The sequence below is a fragment of the Lutra lutra genome, chromosome 1 (genome assembly GCF_902655055.1).
Source record: "Lutra lutra chromosome 1, mLutLut1.2, whole genome shotgun sequence".
NCBI lineage: Eukaryota > Metazoa > Chordata > Mammalia > Carnivora > Mustelidae > Lutra > Lutra lutra.
In genome coordinates, this window is record NC_062278.1 from 154,483,858 (window position 1) to 154,505,955 (window position 22,098).

The window sequence follows — 22,098 nt, forward strand, 5'->3', positions numbered from 1 at the left end:
CCGACGCCCACACGCCCCTCGCGCCCTGCCTCCACCTGGCGCCCCCGTTCCCCCGACGGCGGCGCGCCCCCTGCCTTGTTGTACTGCACGCAGCGCCGCAGCAGCTCCGACGCCAGGTCGAACTTGCCGCCCTGGCAGTACAGGTCCGCCAGTAGGAGCCAGCTCTTCTCCAGGTTCTCGGCCTCATCCAGCGCCCACGGGGCCTTGGCCAGACGCTTCAGCTGCGTGCGCGCCTTGGGGACCTGCTTCAGCAGCGCGTAGGCCTGTGCCATGGCCAGCAGGGCGGGGACACTCTCCTTCTGCGCACGGGGGGGTTTGGGGGGGTGCAGTAAGCGGGCGTGAGTGCGCTGGGCCCCCAGCCTCGCCCCACGCGCCGCCCGTCCCGCGCGCCGGCCCACCTCGGCCTGCGCCATCTCGATGAAGGTGCCCAGCGCCGCCTCCACGTTGGCCTTCTCCCTGGTGGCCAGCAGGCAGAGACTCTGCAGCAGTCGCAGCTGGGTCTGGCCCCGGGCCGAGTGCGGGTAGAACTCACGCAGCAGCTTCTCCGCGGTGCGCACACCATGCTGCTCCAAAGAGCCCTTCCTGTCGGTGGAGCTGCGGCCATTGGACACCGGAACCCGGAACCCGTGGGGCCCTCACTTGGCCTGGACCCCATCGCTCCCGAGGCTCTCCCCTCCTTTCCCAGGGTCCTGCCCCTGCGCCCCCCCCCCCCCACCCCAACCCAAGTTAGCCGGGCCCCTACTTGCTCTCAGCCACCAGGTTCTCAAAAGCCTCTCCGCCCACGATCTCGTTGTCTGGGTTCAGACAGATCTGCACCATGTAGTAGGTGGCACTCTGGCCCCACGAGCTGTCCTTGCGCGCTTTGTTTAGGAACTTCAGTGCTTCGTTGGGTTGCCCTATGTGCCTGTAGCGGAGAAGAGAAATACCCAAGAACCAGAGAGGGAATCTGAGGGCCAGGGAGGGCAGAGACTTGCAGGGACCACTCCCTGAGTCTGTGCACAGTGGGGCTGGATCGCTGCTCTCCCCGCACCCTGATCTGCTCTCTGAATTTCTGCAGAAGCCCAGCGTGTCTGCTAGGAAGAACCCCTGCTGGAGATCATGCGGACCCTCCCTCTCCCCCCTCCACTCACCAGCAGTAGATGCCTCTGCAGTAGTTGAAGCCTGGCTCCAAAGGAATGCGGCTGGACATCTTCTTGGCCAATTCAAAGAAGGCAGGGGCATCTTCAAGTCTGCCACTTCTCCATAGCAGATCAATTAGTTTATTCAGTACCAAAAAATTGTCTAAAATAAGAAAGCAGAAATCTCGAGGCTATGCTAACCACTAGCTACATCTGTTTGGGTGCTGCCAGATGGCATGGAGAAGGGAGGGGACCAGCAGACACTGCCTGGTTTGGGCTGAGCCGGGATATCCCAACAGCCTCAATGTCTCTACTGGTCTCCACAGTTGAGAGAATTATCATCATCATACTGAAAAGTAGTAATAATAGCTAATACTTGTACAGTACCTGGCATGAAGCGCTTTGCCTATATATTAACTACACAACGGGGTACCAATGTTTCCCATTTCACAGATGAGGAAACTGAGACCCAAAGAAGTTATCTGCCAAAGGTTACACAGCTGGTGAGTGGAAGAGCTTGAGTTAGACATAGGCCATCTGGCTCCCGGATCCACCCTCCTAACAGCTGCACTCGGCTGGGCCTCTAGGCAGAGCTGGTTTTGGGCCTCCAGGGGCTCTAGTCTGAGTCAGGTAGTCAGGTATGGTTCCCTGCCCCAGCAAGACTGTGGTTTGATACTGCAATGAGGGAGAAATGCAGCTACCCATAAGGGAGAATTTCAAGCCACCTCCAGGTGCTGTGACCTCAGAAGGGAGCCACATCCAGTCCAATGGCTGTGATGTGGGGACAGACAGGCTCTCCTGGGTCCGGTGCCAAACACTGCCCTGCCTGAGACCAGGAGACCAGGAACTGGCCCCTTGGACTGGGGAAGGGCCAGCATGTTCCATCGGGGCTTTATCAGTTTCCTGCCGCTCTGGGAACAATCAGAGAGGAAGGGGCTTCCTCTGCCCAGTCAGGAAGGAGGGGAGGGGGCCCACTGTTCTCAAGGGAGAACAGTCTTTGCAGGGTGGGAACTGATGTAGCCAGTCTTAATGCAGGCAGTTACCTGGCGCTTTCTCCAGGACTTGGTGGTAGAGATCGACAGCAGCTTCATATTTCTGTTTTCTAAACATCAGGTCAGCCATCATCTGTCAGAAAACACACAGTGCCCAGGAATTCCCTGGTGGGTAGGCTGGCCAGGGGTGGGGATAAGCAGGGCAGGTGAGAAAGCACTTCCAAGTGGCCACAGGAGGAGCCCAGAAGGAAGGCCTGCCTGCGGTTGGGGGGAGAGGATGTAAGTGGGAAGAGAAGCCCAGGGCTGGACACCAGAAGGACCCTTTGACAAGCTGCAACAGAACTAGCCTCTCCGCCTGTGTCTGAGAACTGCCAGCTGCAGGCAGCCGAGGCGGAATGAGGGATCCTCTCTTCTACGGGGTGGCCCTGGCGGCTGTCTGGGTGTTAGGGAGGAGAGAAGTTAGGCAGGAGAGGGTTTTTCCTACACTCTTCTTTATTTACTTTTTTAAAAAGATTTTATTTATTTATTTGATGGACAGAGATCACAGGTAGGCAGAGAGGCAGGCAGAGAGAGGAAGGGAAAGCAGGCTCCCTGCTGAGCAGAGAGCCCGATGCGGGGCTCCATCCCAGGACCCTGGGATCACGACCCAAGCTGAAGGCAGAGGCTTTAACCCACTGAGCCACCCAGGTGCCCCCACACTCTTCTTTAAACCCAGGAACCTGTCCCACCCTTGCCTTCACCAACTATAGGTGTGGTTCCCCCTCCCACCTCCCCCTGGATGGGCCCAGGAGACTGACGTGGTCCTTGCTGCCACCCCTACCCAGTGAAGGGCAGCGGCCCCGCACTCCATCCCCTCTGCCTGGCAGCCCTTGTGGGTGGGGCAGCCAGGCGACTGAGTTCTAGGGCTGGGAAGCAGCCCTCAGAGTCACAGGGAGCCTGGGGAGGGCAGGCAGAAGGTTCAGGGTGGGGGCTCCTACCACAGAGGCAGTCTCGTGGTGCTCCTCAGACTGTAGGAGGATGGCACAGTGCTGCTCACACAGGTCCAGCTGTCCCTGCAGCAGGAAGAGCTGCGCCAGCTCCAGCACCACCTGCGACAAGACAAAACGGACCAGCGAGCATCAAGGGGAAACTCCGAGGCTAGTGTCTCCCGCTTTCATTACCCGTTTCTGTTAGGTCTCTGGCCCTCCTCTTTTCCTTTACCAGTTCTCCAATCATACCATGTGTTTCACTAACTAAGTATAACTTGTACCTCTCCTTCAGCTCTGGCTCTGACCTAACCATCTCTGGGCTGCCTTCCATGGCCCAGACGCGGAGCAGGTGCCTATCTTCTGAGTTCCCACGGTGTGCAGACCCACATGCAGGCATATATCGTGTAGCATTGGAACTACAAATGTGCTCATCTGTGTCCCCTCCCTGAGGCAGTCTTTGGGCAGGGATAGGTCTGGGCCCACTGTCTCCCAGGCCTAGCACTGTGTCTGGCACATTTGAGACATCTGTTAAACGAGTGCATGTTTTGTTGTTGTTGTTGTTTTTAAATATTTTATTTATTTATTTGACAGAAAGAGAGAGAGAGAGAGCACAAGCAGGCAGAGCAACAGGCAGAGGGAGAGGGAGAAGCAGTCTCCCACTGAGCAGAGAGCCTGTGGGACTCAATCCCAGGACCCTGTGATCACAACCTGAGCCAAAGGCAGATGCTTAACTGAGCTACCCAGGTGCCCCAAATGATTGTTAGATGAATGAATGGCTGGGCCACTGAGCTTTTTCTCCGTTCTCCTAGTATGGACTCCACCCACCATTGTCTCTGGAGAGCCACACCACCCTCATGACCCTGAACCTCCTTGGAAGCTTAGTCTGAGTTTGTGCCCCAAGACCCCAGGCAGCCACAGCTCTCACTGTGTCACCGCCTCCAAGGGGGACCCAGAAATGCTAGACTAACATGACTTTTGGCAGCGTCTTTCCCACTCCACCTCCCACAAGTGGCTGTCCAAAGTGAGGCTTCCCAGACTTAGTTCGAGAGCCCCAGGGTCAGCTAGAGCAGGCTCCCCACACCATGGGTCTCAGGGCCCTTATACCTCAGGTCCTCAGGGAGGCACAGGAAAGGACCTGGCCTCTGCCCCTAGGCAGGAAACTCTGCAAGGCATCATGGCCCAAGAGAAGGGGCACACTCTGGCTTTGAGGACCCCACCTTACTGTCAACGGGCGAGTAGAAGAGGGCATCCTTATAAGAACGCACTGCCTTGGCAAACTCCTTCTCTGCCAGGTAGTGCTCCCCAAACTGGACACAGATGGAGGCTGCCAGTTGCTTCTGGGAGGGGATCATTTCTGGTTGCTCCAGTGGAACACGCTTCAGTATCCGAGACTGGAGGTCCATGGCCTGGGGAGACCAGTAAAGTCAGGATCAGAGACTCCGAGCCTGATGTGCTGGATCTCAGGCCAATTCACAACCAGTCTCCACGCTCTGGTTTCTGTGTCAGCATATTATCAGAAAGGGCATCTCAAGTGCCCTTGAGCAGATCTGGGTCACTCTGGACAGGCAAGGCCACTGGCTGAGTACTCAGGAGGCAAACTGGCTCTGCCTTGGGGGCAGGAGGAGAAGCAAAGGTGCCCAAACAAAACACTTTAGTGTACTGTCCTTGTTTACCTGTTTCCATCACACCCTGCTGCCTCCTTGTCCAATCTGTGCTTGCACAAGCCCAGAGCAGGTGCTCAGAGCGGGCTGGGTTTTGACAGATGCGTTAGCTCTGAATATTGCCCTGCGGGGACTCTGAGGCAGCCTTCACAAATACCCACGACATAAAATGATCAAGTGAGTAACCGGGGAGCATCGGAAGAAGACGGATTGAAGACACCAGGGTCAAGCTTTGGGATTTCTAAGGGCCGAAAGGGAGTGGGAATCTGGTGGGAAACAAGGGCATAAATCATCTCAAGCGGTCAGAGAGTGGGCTCTGCTCCTACACCCGCAGAACGCACCCCTTCCCCCAACAAGTTGCAGACCATGCCCTTGCTGGAACGAGGGAGGAAGGTATGGCAGGAATGGCCAGGAAGTGTCCCATCCAGGCAGCTGGGTGGGGAAAGACCTTTGTTTGGATCAGGTCAGACCTGGTTCCAATCTCACCTCCACCACTTACTAGCAGTGAGACTCCGAGCATATTTCTTAACCTCTTGGAGCCTCATCTGTGAAGCAGGAACGTCCCAGTGCTGTATCTCAAAGGCTACCGTGAGAATTAATAAGAAAGCAAAAAGCCTAGTATAGCACCCACCACAGAGCATTCAGTGACTGGGAGCTCCTGGCGTTGTCCAGTATTATCACCTCTAGCATCCTTGAGGACGAGGGCACCTTTCTCCTCCCTGCCTTCTCCAGCCTGGCCCAGCCGGCCTTCAGGCACTTTGGGGCACCATCAATGAAGAGCACAGGTATGGGGATAAATGGAAGGCAGAGGCCTGAGGTGTAACCTAGGTCCTCTTTTGAGGGCCAGCCCTCGAGCCGTCTAGACCAGCCTTCCTTTTATAGCTCCCATCAGGAAATGGCAGATAAAGAGCTTGCTTGAGTCTGTTGTCTATCGTCAATTACCTCGTTCAAAGTTCCCATCACGTCTTCTTTTTTATGACTCTTATAAACCTTTGCCAGCAAAAGCAAGCACTTGACATCATTCATCATGGATGGGATGTCCTTGACTGCAAAATGGAAACTCAAATCAGTGTTCTCTGGCCCCTGGGAAGCTGGGGATGGGGGAGGAAGGGAACTGGGTTCAGGACCCCTGCATCATTCTGCAGAAGAGAGTGTGGGGGGCGGTGGGGGGGCACAGTATGCTGGGGGAGAGACTTTCAGACATGGCCTCACCAGAGTCATGTTCCAGTGCTTGTTTCAGAACTTTCTCTGCCTTGTTGAATTTCTTTAACTTCAGGAGCAGCTCAGCCAGATCACAGCACAGTAAGTCCTGTCCACTGATCTTCTGGGCAGCCTCATAATAATTAATTGCCTTAGGGTAAATGGGAAATACTGGCATTGGGTTTGGTTCTACCCTTGAGTGCCTCACACTGTGTTCCCCTCAGCGGCCACCAACATGTGATCCCACAGAACACAGAAGCCCGAGATGGAAAGGCCCTCCCAGCTGCAGAGGGCTCAAGCTGGGCAGGTGTATGTGGAGGGGGGCAAGAAACGGTGGCTGGCTTCTGAATTCTCCCCTTGGTACCCCACTCAGCAGGGAACTAGGGTGGAAATGCAGCCACTCCCCTCCCATCCTGACCCTCTTACCCATGCATCCTCCTCCCTCTTCCCTGCTGGGCTGTCTCCCCCAACCCCACCCCTACCTCCCCACCCCAACCTAGCCTGACCTTGGTGTACTGGTGGGTTTTCACATAGGCTTGCCCAATCCTGCTGACGAGGGATGCATCGTGTGGGTTCTTTCTATAGGCCTCGTCATAAACCTCCAAGGCCTTCTCAGGCTGGTGGGGAAAGTACCCAGAGATCTCTCTGTGTCTCTTCTCTCCCACTGGAGACATGAGATCAGAGGACCATGTGGCAAGGCCATGAGGCTTTCACTCACCTCTTGAATGTTCATGAAAGCATCACCCAACAGCAGGCTGGTGTGGGGACCAGGCAGATGTTCACAGAGCTCCCTCCAAAAGCAAACAAAAACGTAGCTCAGACCTGTGCCTCTTTCACGTTTCTGAATCCATCTCCTCCTTTTCTTTCCCACTAATCCATTCATTCATTCATTTATCCATTCACTCATCACCCAATACTCATTGAAAGCCCACTGTGCACACTAGCCGCCTTTGTCTAGGCTCTCCTCATCTGTTTTCTGGACCATGCCAGAACTTCCACCCATTCCTCTGGCCTCCACTCCCAACCCCTGTTCCCCTCCCAGAACCCTCTGCATAAGCAGGCATCTTGCTCTTTCTTTTTTTTTTTTTCAAAGATTTTATTTACTCATTTGACAGAGAGAGACACAGCGAGAGAGGGAACACAAGCAGGGGAAGTGGGAGAGGGAGAAGCAGGCTTCCTGCCAAGTGGGGAGCCCAATGTGGGGCTTGATCCCAGGACCCTAGCATCATGGCCTGAGTCAAAGGCAGACCCTTAACAACTGAGCCACCCAGGCACCCCTATCCTGCTCTTTCTAAAACTTCATGTGACCACATTACTCCACTGCTCCTGGCTTCTCCTCCCTCATCCCCACCCCCCTAGCACTGCCTCCCCGCTAGATTGCTTAGGCAGAATTTTGCTTGAGGGAGGGGCTGGGAAGGTACTTTTATGCCCCCACTGTCAAATCATATAGGGCTTCTAACCCCAGCTCTCCACCCTCCTGCACCTCTCATTGGCCACATCAAGTCACTGGACATTTCTTCAGGGACAGGCAGAGACAGGGCCGGGGTAGAAGTGCATTCCCATGGTTCCCACCAGAATGTGGGGCCATACAAGGCAGCCATGCAGGACAGATTTGGTTCCAGGTCTTCAGGTCTCAGCAATGAGCCGGCCTGACTGACTTGGCACACTCAAATTCTGACCCACAGGAAATTCTGTACTTGGCATCTAACACACTCGGAGGACGTTCACTGAGACCCAGGTGGAAGGAACACAATCTGGAGGAAACACTCCCTAAAACACCACTGGAAACGCAGCTGTCAGGGTGCTGCCCCCTGGGGCTTACCGGTAGCAGCCGATATAGAGGCGGGTGTCTTTGCGGGTCTGCAGGTAGATGTTGGCCATCTTCTCCTTGGCTTCTGTGTAGCAGGGCTGCTTGGGCGTGATGTTCCTCAGCATGCTCAGTGCCATGTCCACATTCCCCTTGCTCAGGGCCAAGTCCACGTTGGCAATGGTGATGCGGATCTCCTCTGGTGTGCCGCTGAACTCATTGATGGCGTCCTGCATGACCTTAGTGGCCTCATGCTGGGACATGGGAACCCAAAAGATGCTCTGTTAGCTGTCGCCCACCACGCCTGAAACCTCTTGGAGGAGACGTAAGTGATCCCTCTTCCCACTCCTAACCCCTGGAGAGAAAGGAAACAGAGACAGCTGGGAGCTATACGGAAGCCAAGGGGAGGATGGCTCACATCCACCTGCAGAGAGGTTCCAGTGACAGAAAGGAGAGACAGCCTTTCAATGTCCACAACTACTGTTCCTGGGGGATGGCAAGGGGAAGGTGCTCAGAGACCTGAGGGTACAGAAACCCACAACTGTAAGAACCAGCCTGTTCCTTAGCCCCTCAATGTCTGTTGGCAATTCCTTCCTGTTGGAGACCTATGACACATCTTGTATTTTCCTGCTTTGGGTCAAAGGTATGTTTTATTTTTATTTATTTGAGAGAGCGCATGCACGTGCACACGTTCATGCAGGAATGAGGGCTGCAGAGGGAGAAGCAGACTCCCCACTGAGCAGGGAGCCCCCAGCCCCACCCCATAGGACTCTATCCCAAGACCCTGAGATCATGACCTGAGCTGAAGGCAGACGCTTAAAAGACTGAATCACCTAGATGCCCCAAAAGTATTTTAATGTTGTGGTATTTGGTACATAAAAGTTTATTTGAATTATTTCTTCATTATATTTATACCCTTGATTACCTTAACAAAGTACTCTCTTTCCCTATTTTGGTGCTTTTTGACTTGGATTTAGTCTTACCAGACATTTCTTCCTTAACCTCTGCTTTCTTTTTTTTTGCTTCATATGTTTGTATCATGTTTTTACTTTCATTCTGGGTCCTTTGGCTTTTGAAATATAGACAGTAAAGGTTCCTTCTGTTTGCTTGTTTAAACCACTCCAATGCCTCTTTTATATAATAGGCACATTTATTTCATTTGTAATTTTATTATCACAGATACATTCTTAGGTTTTCTGTCAACTTGTTTTGTTTTCATTTTTTGTTGTTGTATTCATTTTTATATGCTGCTGTGTTGAGCTTCATTTCTGCCTAATGTGAGGTTCTGCTTTCCTTTCTTCATAACTCTTGAAAAATGTGGTGTGAATCTTCTCTTTTAAATTCTACCAAGAGTTATCTTTCTATCAAGAAACATTTTGTGAAAACTTTTTGTTTCGCACTCTATAAAGATGAAAAAAAATTGCACCTTCCCTTCACATCCTCCTCCCTGAATTTTTTATGGGATACTATTGTTATTTTTACTTTAATAACTTTTATTTCAAGAATTTAGCTATTAGGGGCGCCTGGGTGGCTCAGTGGGTTAAGCCGCTGCCTTCGGCTCAGGTCATGTTCTCAGGGTCCTGGGATCGAGCCCCACGTCGGGCTCTCTGCTCAGCGGGGAGCCTGCTTCCTCCTCTCTCTCTGACTGCCTCTCTGCCTACTTGTGATTTCTCTCTGTCAGATAAATAAATAAAATCTTTAAAAAAAAAAAAAGAATTTAGCTATTATACTGGCTTTGAGTCAAAATGACTGTAATTATTTCAATGTAATTATATTTAGATTTATTTAGATAAGTTCTATGTGTCCTTTTACAGTTCAGATTTTTCCCACTTGTAAAAACTTCATTTATTTTGTGTTTTGGTTGTCTGCATTATATCGACAAGTGGGTTTTTCAAAAAGTTTTAATTAACACCATAATTCTGGAGTTATTCAATTTTTTAGAGAATCCTTTATTGCTTTCACATATGAAAGACATCCTGGGGGACATCCCAACCCCTTCGACATTTTATAAGTATTGTTCTGTTATCTCCCTGAATTTAGTATAGTTGAGGAAAAGTCTGAGGCCAAGTTGATTTTTTTTTTCTCACAGCTGCCTTCCCAGATGATTGTCAGAACCTTCAATGACATTGTGAATCCTTGATTCTCGTAACTTCATTAAGGCATTACTATTAGGATATTTCTTGGTCTTAATATTTTACTGCTATTTCTCCAGCACAGAGTGCCTTTCCGGGTCACTGATTCATGTCTCCCCTAAAGGAATCATTCTCCCAGTACCTCTCTGATGTGTCCCCTGTTCTGTTTCATCTCCCTTCTGCAAAAACAGTGATTTTGGATTGGCTGGCTATCTGCCTCTTTCTTTCTTATCTGTCATCCTCTCAGATCACTTCAGTGATTTTCTCAACCCTTTCTCCCATCAGAGAGCCTCAGCAAGGGTTCAGCCGTTTTCTATTTTTTGCGGGGGACTAATGAGATTACTGCTTCCTGTAGCTTGGCTAGCTGAACCCCTTTGTGGATCTCTGGTGCTCTGCTTTGAGCTGGTTTTTACTCTTGTAAAACCATTGAGTCCACAATTTTTTTTAAAAATATTTCTTCTATTTTGTATACTTTCTTCCAAAGTGTAACCCTCACTTGTCTTTGGCTTGTGATTGTTTCCTCTCTCCTCTTCCCTCCCTTCTGTCCTTCTCTCCTTCCTGCCTTCCTTCATTCCCTCCCATCCTTTCCTTCCTTCCTTCTTTTCCTCCCTTCTTCCCTCCTCTTCCTTTTTCCTCCCTTGCTTGCCTCCTTCCTTCCCTATAACCACCATGTTGGACCCCTTCTGATCCTGCTCATTCTCAAATGCCATTCTCATTCCCTTTTCTTATTAACAAGGCTGGAGAGGGAGAGGGCCTAGCACAACTGCCCTAGAAGCCCATTTCCTTTGAGCTTCCTGTGGGTCCTCCCTTGCGGGGTAGACTCTGTGAGAAGCTGGGGTCAGGATGGAACCCCTGGCTCACAGGAAGACCTCAGTCTACACATCCTAGCAAAGCAAGTGGCAGAACTGATTTTCTGGTCATTTCCCTCCTTACTTTCCTCTGGCCCATGTCTCCTAGAAAGGAGTCTGGACAGAGAGAAGGAAGGAGGCATTTTAGCAGAGAGTTCTTGTCTTGTGGCCCTCCCCTTCCAAAAGCAGAATGCCCCTGCTTTTCCTGGCTGACCACATCTCTGGTTCAGAAAGTTTCAAGCAAATGCAGGGACCTCAGGCACCCTTCTTTCTCTCTCCCCCACGGGTGTAAAGTTCTGAAAGGACGGGGCCCTTGCTGGCTGCTCTTTTCTATCCCCAGCTCCCACATGGCACCTGACATATAGCTGGCCCTCAGTCTCTAGCCAAATCAATGACCAGCTGAATCAACTTTTTCAGGATGTGGCACTCCCCTAATTTCATTATAGATGGGGATTCCTTCTCCACTTGCAATTCTTGTATCCCTTTGGCAGATTTAAAGGAGGGAAGCACAAACAACCTTCTGCATCCCCATCTTTACTCCAAAGGCAGTTTTTAACTTTAAGGAGAAAGGGCCTCATGGGCTTTTCCTTCTCAATGGCAGGGTCATCACAGGAGGCCAGATGCCCCAGTACTGGGGGATCACAGAAATGGTCTTGAAGCTCTGCCGGACAAACCCCTTTCTGGAGAGTGGGCAGGTGAGTGAGGTCAGCGGGGCCAAAGGAGCATGTGGAGGCAGCTTCCCCCCTCCCATCACCCATCTCTGTGTTCTCTGCTGCTCCTTTATATCTGCACAGGATGCTCAGGTGCTCCCTGCCTTTGCCTAGCCAGCCCCTCAAGGCCCCAGGGCTGCCTTATACAGTTGACCATGTTGTATACCACAAAACTCCAAGGGGACAGACTTCATAAAGGTTGAGGTATGATGATGGTATCCATGGGTGCTCTACCTGGTCCCCTCTGCATAGCTACCTGTAGCTGTCCTCATGGGCCTCTCTGCTCTGCCTGCGTGTCCTCACGGGGACAGTGTGGTAGGCAGGGGATGGATCGGGCAGGACTCAATAGGGTTTGGGCTTTACCTTGAGGGCAGTGGGAGCCACAGAAGCCTTTAGGCAGGGGTATGATGTGCTCCCAAATGAATAAAGGCTCAAATAATAGCACAAATAACCACCAGCCAGAATCAGAGAGTCTGGGTTGATGACCCTGGACCTCCAAAGGCCTCAGTCCCAAGGGAAGAGAGCATGGCATTTCTTACCAGCTCCCCATTCATCCGGAGGGCATCTGCCAGTTCCAGTAAGATGGACACCCGCTCGCTGGGCTGTACGGAGGGCCCGCGGAACTTCTTGCCTTCTTCTGTCTTCCGAGTTGGCAATTTTATGATCATTTTCAGGGTCTTTATGGCTTCTGGATAGTCCCCAGACTTGTTGAGGGCCCTGGCCTTGATGTAGTGGTAGAGGGGGTGGTCTCGGACCTAGAGGAGCAGAGAGGAGCACAGGGTTCCAGCGCGCTGCTGCTGCTGCGACTCACAGTACACAGCCTGGAGAAAGCTCCAGAAGCCCACTGAGCCTGCCCCTGCCTTTGGCCAGCAGAAGGGTCTGCAGGCTGTAGGGAGTGCCTGGGGCTACCCTCCCAGGGCAAGTAGGGGGCTGCAGTTGGGTGGGCTGAGGGGTGCTGAGTGGGCAGCTGGGCACAGAGGACCCCACCTGGAAGTTGTGGCTGACGCCTAGCTCTAAGCAGTGGGAACACATGGCGAAATTGCCCTGTGCCAGGTAGATGTGGGACATGAGGAGGTGGGCATCCACGGAGGTAGGGTCCAGCTCCAGGCAGCGCTGCAGGGTGCTCTGGGCATTCTCTAACTCTCCTAGAAATGAGAAACAGACCTCTACATCCAGGGCACCCAGTGGACTCCCAGGGCCCAGGATGTAAAGGCAGAATGAAGTTTCTAAGTCCTGTTACCCGGAAATACCCAAGTTGGCCATTTGACCCGGGTCTGTCCTGTTTCACTCGGAGTTCTCGTCTTAAAATCAGAACTACGGTTTGTGTTTTGGCCCAGACAAAAGCCAGGAAACTCGAACCATGTGTGACCCCCTCCTTTCTCTCTGCAGTCCTCAGGGAGATCGCTAAGTCATGTCACTGCTCTGTGTGGAAGCTCTGGGGAACACTTAAGTCTTAATTCCCACACCTCAGAGCAGAGTGAAACCTAACAATAATGGTAACTATAGCAGCCCCGACTTACAAAGCACCTGCTCTATGGCCAACACATGCAAAGCATCTTTAGAAAGGGGGTTTCATATTTGCCCAGACCTGTGAGATTGGCAGTGTTATTTAGCTGTAGGACTGGGACCCAGTGATGATTAAGTCACTCAGCTTACAAGGAACCAAGTCAGCATTGAACTCCAGGGCAATTGGTTTCTGAGGCTGAGCTCTGATCTAGTACTAGGGGGATGGAGTCTCCCTGCAGCCCCAGTGGGAAGCCCAATAGTGGGGTACACTGAGCTGGTAGGAGGGTCCTGCATTCCTCTGCATCTCTCAACAGGTCCTGCTCAGGGTCCATAACCTGGCAGGTGGGGAGCACCTGCGTGTGGATCCCGACTCCCTGCTCCTTCTTTGTGTGCTGCAGAAGTGTGAAAGTGTCACTATGGCAACTGAAGCAGCTGGAGACCTGGCTTTGGCCCTAAACCTGCTTGTTGGCAGCTGCCAGCATCCCTGGGGGCGTGCTCCTGCCCTTGCCTCGTACCCAGGAGCCCTTGAAACTGTGGGTAAGCCTGGAACCCAGAGAAACACTGGGAAGCCAGAGGAGGAAGTGGGGGAGCTCTCTGTGCAGCATGGCCCATGCAAGGCAGTGCCGGAGGCTGATCCATGACCTGGCACTGGGGATTCTTCAGAAGCCCCCAGCACACCAGAGATCAGCTTGTCTTCCAGGAAGACGGGGTTACAAGGCTGCTGGGGGGGGTACCCAGAGAGGACAATAAGTCTCCCATGAAGGCTTCTCCCTTTTCCCTCTTTCTCTCCAGGGCCTGGGCCTTGAGATGGAAGATGCTGGAAGGATATTGCTCTGGCCACCCTGAGACTCTGAAAGTCCTAAGACTACAGGGTCTCACCTCCTCATGAGGCCCTCGGGACCACCTTTAAAACACCTGCCATCCTGCCGCCACCTCCCCTCCTCTGCTTTAGTTTTCCCTACGGCATTACTACGTCCTAACAAATAAGCAGTGTGCTTCGTTATTCTGTTTATTGTCGATTTCCCCTTACTAGAATGAGAATCTCGTGAGGGAATTTCTGCCTATTTGGAGGACTCGTGGAGCCCAGCATGAGCGCGGCCCCAGTGTGTAATGGAAGTTCAGGGACGATGACCTGGCCCAGAGCTCAGAAGCCACCAACAGCAGGCCACGTGGGAGAGACCCCTGCTGGCCAGGGAAATCAGGCTGGTTTCAGGGGACTGGAGGCCAGAGATGCGGGCAGGCCTGGTGAGGGTGTGTGTGTGTATGTGTGTGTGTATATGTGTGTGTGGGGGGGGACTCACCTGAGAGGTACTTGACCTGAGCCATCACATACAGGGGGTCGATCAGTGCTGGCGCTGCTTTGATTACAGGAGCCAGGATCATGGCGACTTGTTTAAGGAGCGGAGACACAATCTGGCCTGGTGACCGGGGCTGGAGGAACACGGGGCTTGGCTGTACAGTTGGCCCCATGCCAGACAGACACCTAAAGCTCTCAGCACTGTTTCAGTGAGGGAATTTTACCTCATTCCGGGTGTTTATTATGGCACTCTGTGCCATCGAGGACTAGAGCAAAAGCTCCGGAGAAGGGGGACTTGGTTTTGCTCTCTATCATGTTCCCAGTACCTAACCTGGTATCTGGCACATGGCTAGTGCACTTGATAAATATTTGTGGGACAACTCGTGACATGGCACTGGGGGCGACACGATCCTTGCCCCCAGGGAATCCTGGCTAGCTGGGCAAACAGGCAAACGAGTAAAGCAGACAAACAAGTAAAGCAGACAAACAAGTAAAGGCTAATAGATTTCTTAGAAGACTGCAGGAGAAAAGGAGCCTGGTTATTCTCTAGGATAAAGGCAGAGGCACAGTCCAGTGTGCCCTGCCCCTCCCTGGGTGGTCTGTGGACAATCACAGCACAGGCATCACCTGGGAGCTCTTTCCAGAGGCAGGTTCCCTTCCCCCCACCCCTCACCCATCAGAATCTGCACTGGAACAACTCTCAAGTGGTTCACATGCTACAGGTTCAAGTTTGTTCAGAGGAGAAGGGGTTCCCCAGACACAAGAGCACAGTGCTGCCTGGTAGCCAGCCAGGTGATGTACCTGCCTCTGTCCAGACCGACGCTCCTGACCCCCACCTGAGGACAGAACTTCCACTAACCTGCTTGGGGCAGAAGAACAAGTACTCCTTGGCGAGACAGACCAGGAAGTGGGGGTCCAGTCTTTCGAAGTACTCAGAGCCTAGGGGGAGTCCCTGCATGCTGGAGAAATGCAACTCTGCGACCTCCTTCAGGAGGGCAGTGGCTTCCTGCTCTCCCTTGTGCTTGCGGGATGCCAGGAGGGCCTGGAGGAAAAGCAGCACCTGTGGGAGGCAGGTACAGCTCTTGGCACCAACGCCAGCTGGGCAGTGGGTAGGCGAGGGTGAAGCAGGAGTCCAGGCTACGTGGGCTGCTGGATACCGGAAACTGGGGTGGGGGCGACCCAATGCTGGAGGAACCCATGCCCCTCAGAGGGCTCTGACCTCAGACTTCCCGAGGGACTGCTGCACCTCCTTCAGGAATTCCAGCTGGTGCTCTGCCTCTTCCAGGTGGCCGTCCAGGATCTGGCACCAGATGAGCCCTGGGCCCGGATAGAATGAGCATGAGGAGCCGGCACTGACATGGAGCCAGCAGGCCAGCAGGCCAAGGATCACAGATGCGACAGCGGAAGGAAGGGTGATGCATGCTCAGGATAGAGAAGTCAAAGCATGAGGCAATATGGAAAAACATCCCTAGTTCACACGCTAGCTTGAAGCAGATCTCTCCCCACAGGTAACTGCCCTTAACAATTTGCAGTATAGTCCTTCGACCATCTTTCTAAGCATTCATTTGTTAGCAATGTGTTCGCGTCTAGTGATACACACATCCACCCCGTTCTCTCCAATGGCAACATAACATGCCACTTTGGATTCCATACTGCATTTGACTGTGGTCCCATTGAAGGACACCTCATCTCATATTTAGTTTGCTTTTGATGCTTAAATGTTGCAGGGTCTCGGTAAACATATTCCCATGTTCTAATTCCTGAAGTTGAGCTGATGGGTCAAGGGCATGTATATCTAAAATGTTAACAGGTAAGGCCAACTTGTCCTCCAGAGACATTTCAATTAATATTACAGCCAAGAACTTGAAAGTGTCTTTTCTGCACAACCTCGCAGATATGCTTTACTTTTTGCCAGTCTAAAGAGTGAACAGTAATTCATTTGAATTCACTTTTTTTTAATTGCCAGGGAAAATGAATATATATATATTTTATATATTGAATGGCCTTTTTCTTTTCTAGTATGAATCTCCTGTACATAGTAGCTTTAGCCTGTTTTTCTTTTAGGGTTGTTTTCTTTTTATATATTAAGATGATTAATCCTTTGTAGCCAACATTTTCCATTAGTTTGCCATTTACCTCTTCATTGTCTTTTGCCATCCATTAGTTCCAAACTTTTACATATTTCCCCTTCCAGCCTCTGAGTTTCCCCCAGGGAAGATAAGTCCAACTGAATTTTTAGGTTTAAATATCTAATTCATCTGGAGCTTATTTTTTAACTAATCTCTACACCCCCTCCCTGCAACGTGGGGCTCGAAGTCACAACCTCAAGATCCAGAGTCACGTGCTCTACCAACTCAGCCAATAAACTGGAGTTTATTTTTGAGTATGGAGTGAGATAGGAACTTCCCTTTACTTTTTTCATGCTGGATAGCCAGACGTTCAGCCATGGTTTATTGAAACCTACCACTGTGTTGGTTTGAAATGTCACCTTATTCTCAGGAGCTGTTTCTGTGCCATTTATCTGCCTCTTTATTCCAGCATTGGCCCCAAGCTGACTTAAGTACTATTGTTTCCTAGTGTGTTTTAGATTTGGGAAGCCAAATCCATCTTCTTACTATTCCTCCTTTATAGGTACTTTCTGGTCATCTCAGTGTATTTATTCCTGATTGTCCTCTTAATTATACCATCCTGGTTTTCACGACTATCCATCCCACCATTTGGCTTATCTATGGAATTTGTACTTTGCAATCGTATTTTTAATTTTCGGTAGTTTTTTTGTTCCCTATACCCTTTTTCACAGTAGCTTGTTCTTTATGTACTGATTGTATGTAAAGCCTCTGCAAACATGAGAGGTGTTTTAGTGGGGGAGGGGGAAGTCTTTTTCTATAACTGGCTTTAACTTTGCTCCTCAGAGGCTGTGGCTTTGCATGTCCCACCAGGCCCCTCTTTCAAAGCGTTAGCAGATTTACAAATGGATTAGACTGATGAGTATTAGCAACTAAGGCACATTTCCCAAATTGTTAAGGTCACTGATTTTCCAAGACAGGTCAGATGAGAGGGTGACTCCAGCACACACCTGACAGGACTGGCCCAGGCTGGTGTGTGGGATGGCCCTTCAGGCTGGTGGACTTCCCTCCCGGCTGACTGGCTGGGGGTCTCCCCTGAATGAGGAAGTGGGGAAGGACTGAGCCAAGTGGAGGAACGTCAGGGGATGTGGCCTTTGTGTGGAGCAGCAAGTCTTTTTGTCCTTCATGTCTCTGATGGTGGTAGGAAGCATGAGAGGCTCCCACTCGATACCTCCCGCCCCGCCCCACCCCCCTTAAGAGCCTCCTCGATTGCATTCTCCAGTTGTTACCAATCCTCCAGTAAGTTATCTCATTATCTCACTGACTGCCCCACTGCCCCATGGCCTATTTTGCTCTCAGCCTCCAATGACTCTGAGCTTGCTTTGCTTTTTTGTTTTTGTTTTTGTTTAATTTCTGTATTTCCTGGAGCTCTCTGGGGGAAAAAAATGGTTCTACTTATTTCTTAAGGTAGCCCATCTCTGCCTCTGTTGGAGTATGGGTTTATCTGTTTATATGTCACAGAAAGGCGCCCCTGTCATACAATGTACCCCCAAACTCTCACACACCCTCTAGAGAGAATGCTTCCCAGCATCTCTCCTCTGGATCCATGGATGCTACCCTGCTCCCTGCCTCTTGTGCCCCCATGCCCCCACCCTGCCCAGCCTGCAGAGACCTGTTAAGGCAGCCACACTGCTCCCGTCCAGTTTCATGGCCTCCGAGTACCACTGAGACGCCTCCCTCACTTGGTCGTGCAGGATGAAGAGGTAGCCCAGCTCTGTGGCCACATGGGCATAGGAGGGTGTGGCCACGAATGCACGCTCCATGAAGGGGCACACCAGCCGGAGAATCGCCTGATGTTTCCCACACTGTGAGGAATGGACACACGGGATTAGAGAAACCAGTCAGTGCAGTCTGTCTGAACAAGGCCACATCAGAGATGGGCACATTTCAGCTGCTCAGGAGAGCCCAAGGGCTGCACACAACCCACAGATGGGTCTGTGCAGTTGTCCAGCTTCCAAAGAACCTCACCCTGGCCACATCTGTGGAACTTGCCTCCAGGCATAGGGCCCTCCAAAGGGCCCATCTCCTGTCTCGCCACAGTAATTGGTCCAAGTCACCAAGAAGTTTTTCAAAAATTGAAGCTGGGTGACAGAAGCTCTTGTGTCCTGTTGATATGGGAAGTTGCCCAGTAGGCAACTCACGGTAGGCCTGTGAGCAGCCATGTTCCCTGCCAGATGTGCAGAACGAGCAGAGAGCATCAGACACAGATCTGTGTCTCTGTGGGAAAGATGGTGTCCCCGTGGCACTGGACCCCATGGTTCTGGTTCCCAAGGCCCCGGAGCTCCCTCAGGTTTTGCAGTGATTCCTTCTAGTTAATCTTGCTTTGGGCTGAAGGGTCTGACAGAGGCAAATTGTTTGACAATCTGGTCTTTTTGCACCTGGTCTGGTCAGAGAGGTAGAGGCAGGCCTGCCTTTCCAGGACACTTTCATAGAGAGAATATGGCAGTCGGGTATCCCGGGACCCCGAGCCACGGCTGGGCATGGCACTGCTATGATGTAACAGCCATAATACTTCCCTTTTCCCCCAAATAAGGGACCTCCTACTCTAAAAACACTTCCAGATGCCATTGCACTCATCTTTACAGTGTCTCTGAACAGCATCTGGGCCCAGATACAGAGCCTACGTGATACGGCTATTGGCCAGAGGCAGTTAGGGGCCACTGGGCACGGGCCACCAGCCCGAGAGGCCAAGTTTGAGCCAGAGAGGGGAGGACAGGGTACCCAGGCAGTTTCCAGGGGGCCATAGCGCTCCCCTTAGGAACACAGCAAGAAGCATGATTCAAAAAACCTAGAAAGAACCTTCTTACCAGCCTGCTAATCACAAGAATTTTTTTAAGATGGAGGCTTGGATTTTGAGGCTCCTTTATCTCCAGTGCCTTAATCAGATTTCTAACATGGTTGGTAGCCTGTGGGAGACAAAACAGACAAGGTCAAAGGTAAAGTAGAAAATGGGAGTTGGGCAGAGGTTTCAACCCTGCTGCACGTTAGCATCCTCTGGGAGAAATTCCCACACCCAGGAGCTAGCACCAGAGATTTGGATTCAACTGGGCTGGGGTGAGCCCGGTATTATTTTAAAACCAGTAGGTGGATCTTTCAGGAGCCTTGCTCAGCCAAGAGCTGGCATCGCCCCTTTGTTCATGGATCTGTGAAGAGAAATTGCCCTTTCAGATCCCCCCAGCCAGAGCCGGAGCCAGCTGTCATGGTGTCCACAGGGCAGCCCCCCAGGCCGGCAGCGCATCGGCCAGCTGGGCTGGTTCTAAGAGCAGATGGTCGTGGTGGGTCCCTGGCCCTGAGCCTGTACTCCATGTTGACGGGAGTCACCACACTGTGCCGCTCCATCACTCCAATGAGTCCTCCCCATAACCCTGTAAGTCACTAGAACTCTCTGAACTTTCCAGTCTAGCCGACAAAGGGTCAGAAAAGTTAGGGAATTTGCCAGAGGTCACTCAGCCAACTGGGTGACTGACTCCAAAGCCTGTGTTCTTTCCAGTGGATGCCTCTGTCCTTTCCCTACCCAGGAGTGGGGAGTTTTGCAAAGAAGTGCCAGAAGGGAAACCCAGGATGGGGCAGGACTACTCTGCTCAGTAGATACAAGCAAGGTTAGCACTGAGCAGCCAGGCCTGGGTAGAGGGGTAAATCCCAGGGGCTGAGGTGGGGGGTCAAGGACGGGCATTAATGCTAACTCCGCCCCTGGGATTAACCCTCAGGCCAGGCCCCTGGAAGACTGCCCAGCACTCTGGAGATGCACAGAGCTGAGGACAGGCCCTATTCTCCTGTTCCTACCCAGAGATGGCACTGGGGCCCTTGTGGAGGGTTCCTCCCAAATATGGACTATACCCTCTTTCTCACCCCGCCTCACAAAACCCATAGACTCAGAACTGTGCAGAAGGAACCAGAAGCTTCCTCTTCCCATCATGAAACCCTTACAGACTCCTGATTTGCCACCCTTTACAGAGGCAACACAATTATTCAAAAAGGCAATGTTATGGCTGGAAACACAAACTCTTCTTGAAAATAAAAACCTGTCTGGGCATTGAGGTTTTCATGAAGAATTCCAGATGTGTCTGACTGTGCTTCAAGACTGTTCTGGGTTTCTTTGGAAAAACTATCGGCCTTAGGAGCAAATCTGGGGCTAGGTTCTACCTGGCCAATACCTGAGCAGTTCCAGTCCACTCCTTAAAAAAATGGCATTTCCCAAAATCAGGCACTGTTCCAAGTTCTCCCACATGTCATCCCACTTAGTCCTTCTACCAGCCTCACAAAGTGGTTGGAATTATCTCCAGTTTACAAATGAGGAGCCCGGGGCTTCTCCAGGTGAACCTGCCCAGGCTCAGGGCAGAACCAGAGCCAAGCTCACTGCCTGCCCAAAGAGCAAACCAGAGCAGACCCCCTGACCTCCTTATGGAAGTAGGTGAGGGAGAAGGGAGGGAGCCGAGATCCAGGGAGCACGCTCCAAGGTGCTGGGGCTGGGGTTTTCAAAGTGCTTTCCCCCAGGCTGTGCTTATCCCAAGGCCCAACTCCTGAGTCTTGAAAGAACTTACTGTGGTCATGTTTCCTTCTCTTGCAAGCTCATGCATGGCTAGGATTTGGCAGGCATCGATATTATACTCATCATTTTCTAGAATTCTGAAATAGGAAGAGGAGCCACATGAATTGGGAGTTTTCATAGGCCAGGCTAGCACCGTGCAGCGGCCACTCAGGATTGTCTGGAAATATCCAGTCTCCCTTTCTCCTTTTATTTTTTTATTTTTTATTTTTTATTTATTTTTTTTTTAAGATTTTATTTATTTATTTGACAGAAATCACAAGTAGGCAGAAAGGCAGGCAGAGAGAGAGAGGGAGAAGCAGGCTTCCCCCTGAGGAGAGAGCCCGATGCGGGGGTCGATCCCAGGACCCTGGGATCATGACCTGAGCCGAAGGCAGAGGCTTTAACCCACTGAGCCACCCAGGCGCCCCTGTTTTTTATTTTTTTAAAGATTTTATTTATTTATTTGACAGAGATCACAAGTAGGCAGAGAGGGGGTGGGGGAAGCAGGCTCTCCGCTGAGCAGAGAGCCCGATGTGGGGTTCAATCCCAGGACCCTGGGATCACAACCTGAGCTGAAGGCAGAGGCTTTAACCCACTGAGCCACGCAAGCACCCCCCTTTCTCCTTTTAATAATGGAACTCCCTAATCTGGCTGGGCTCCTGGCTACTCAGAATAAAGACTACATCTTCCAGCTTTCCCCTGCAGTTCAGCGGTGGCTCTGTGATTAAGTTCTGGTCAATACAGTGTGAGCACAAGTACCCCAGGTGACATCCCGCTATATTCTTACAGCCCACCTTCTCTTTCTTCTCTTTCCTTTTTATGGGAGCCACATCCTAAGAATGGTAGAACAGGAAGACAGAAGGGGACTGGGACCCTACAGAGTTAAGCTGTTGTCCCAGTCCCAGACAACCACCCAGACTTTTACCTGAGAGAGGAATAACTTCTCATGTCATTTAAGTCATGTATCTGGGACAATTTGTGACAGAAGCCTATTCATATTCCAGCTCTCACATACATGATCGTGGTACTGTGGTCCTAGGGTCCCAGAGTGGTAGAGAGGTACTTGGGGGGTTGTCTGCAGCTGTATGATAAAACAGGACACTTGCTTTCCATCATGTGTCACTGTGAAGACTGGCTTTCATGTTTCTGGTCATACATACTATGGGGTGTTCAATATTCTGTTTTTTTATAGGATACTTCCTGTT

At 51.5% G+C, this 22,098-nt stretch overlaps 1 protein-coding gene across 4 annotated transcripts in view; it reads right to left on the reverse strand.

The window, feature by feature from the left end:
• Positions 1-22,098, reverse strand: part of TTC21A (tetratricopeptide repeat domain 21A) — a 35,078-nt gene that overhangs the window by 2,487 nt on the left and 10,493 nt on the right. For 2 of the 4 annotated variants that reach the window (XM_047740104.1, XM_047740099.1), the window contains exons 7-26: positions 20,907-20,991; positions 19,173-19,271; positions 17,978-18,170; positions 15,459-15,556; positions 15,099-15,299; positions 14,244-14,373; positions 12,424-12,581; positions 11,976-12,191; positions 7,762-8,000; positions 6,658-6,730; positions 6,446-6,556; positions 5,952-6,090; positions 5,682-5,785; positions 4,296-4,484; positions 3,088-3,198; positions 2,162-2,243; positions 1,131-1,281; positions 743-904; positions 399-594; positions 75-299 (exon numbers count right to left, since the gene is read on the reverse strand). In XM_047740104.1, coding sequence (XP_047596060.1) covers positions 75-299; positions 399-594; positions 743-904; positions 1,131-1,281; positions 2,162-2,243; positions 3,088-3,198; positions 4,296-4,484; positions 5,682-5,785; positions 5,952-6,090; positions 6,446-6,556; positions 6,658-6,730; positions 7,762-8,000; positions 11,976-12,191; positions 12,424-12,581; positions 14,244-14,373; positions 15,099-15,299; positions 15,459-15,556; positions 17,978-18,170; positions 19,173-19,271; positions 20,907-20,991 — 2,962 coding nt within the window. The remainder of the gene's footprint in view (positions 1-74; positions 300-398; positions 595-742; positions 905-1,130; positions 1,282-2,161; positions 2,244-3,087; positions 3,199-4,295; positions 4,485-5,681; positions 5,786-5,951; positions 6,091-6,445; positions 6,557-6,657; positions 6,731-7,761; positions 8,001-11,975; positions 12,192-12,423; positions 12,582-14,243; positions 14,374-15,098; positions 15,300-15,458; positions 15,557-17,977; positions 18,171-19,172; positions 19,272-20,906; positions 20,992-22,098) is intronic. The other 2 variants (XM_047740101.1, XM_047740112.1) reach the window with 2 other exon arrangements.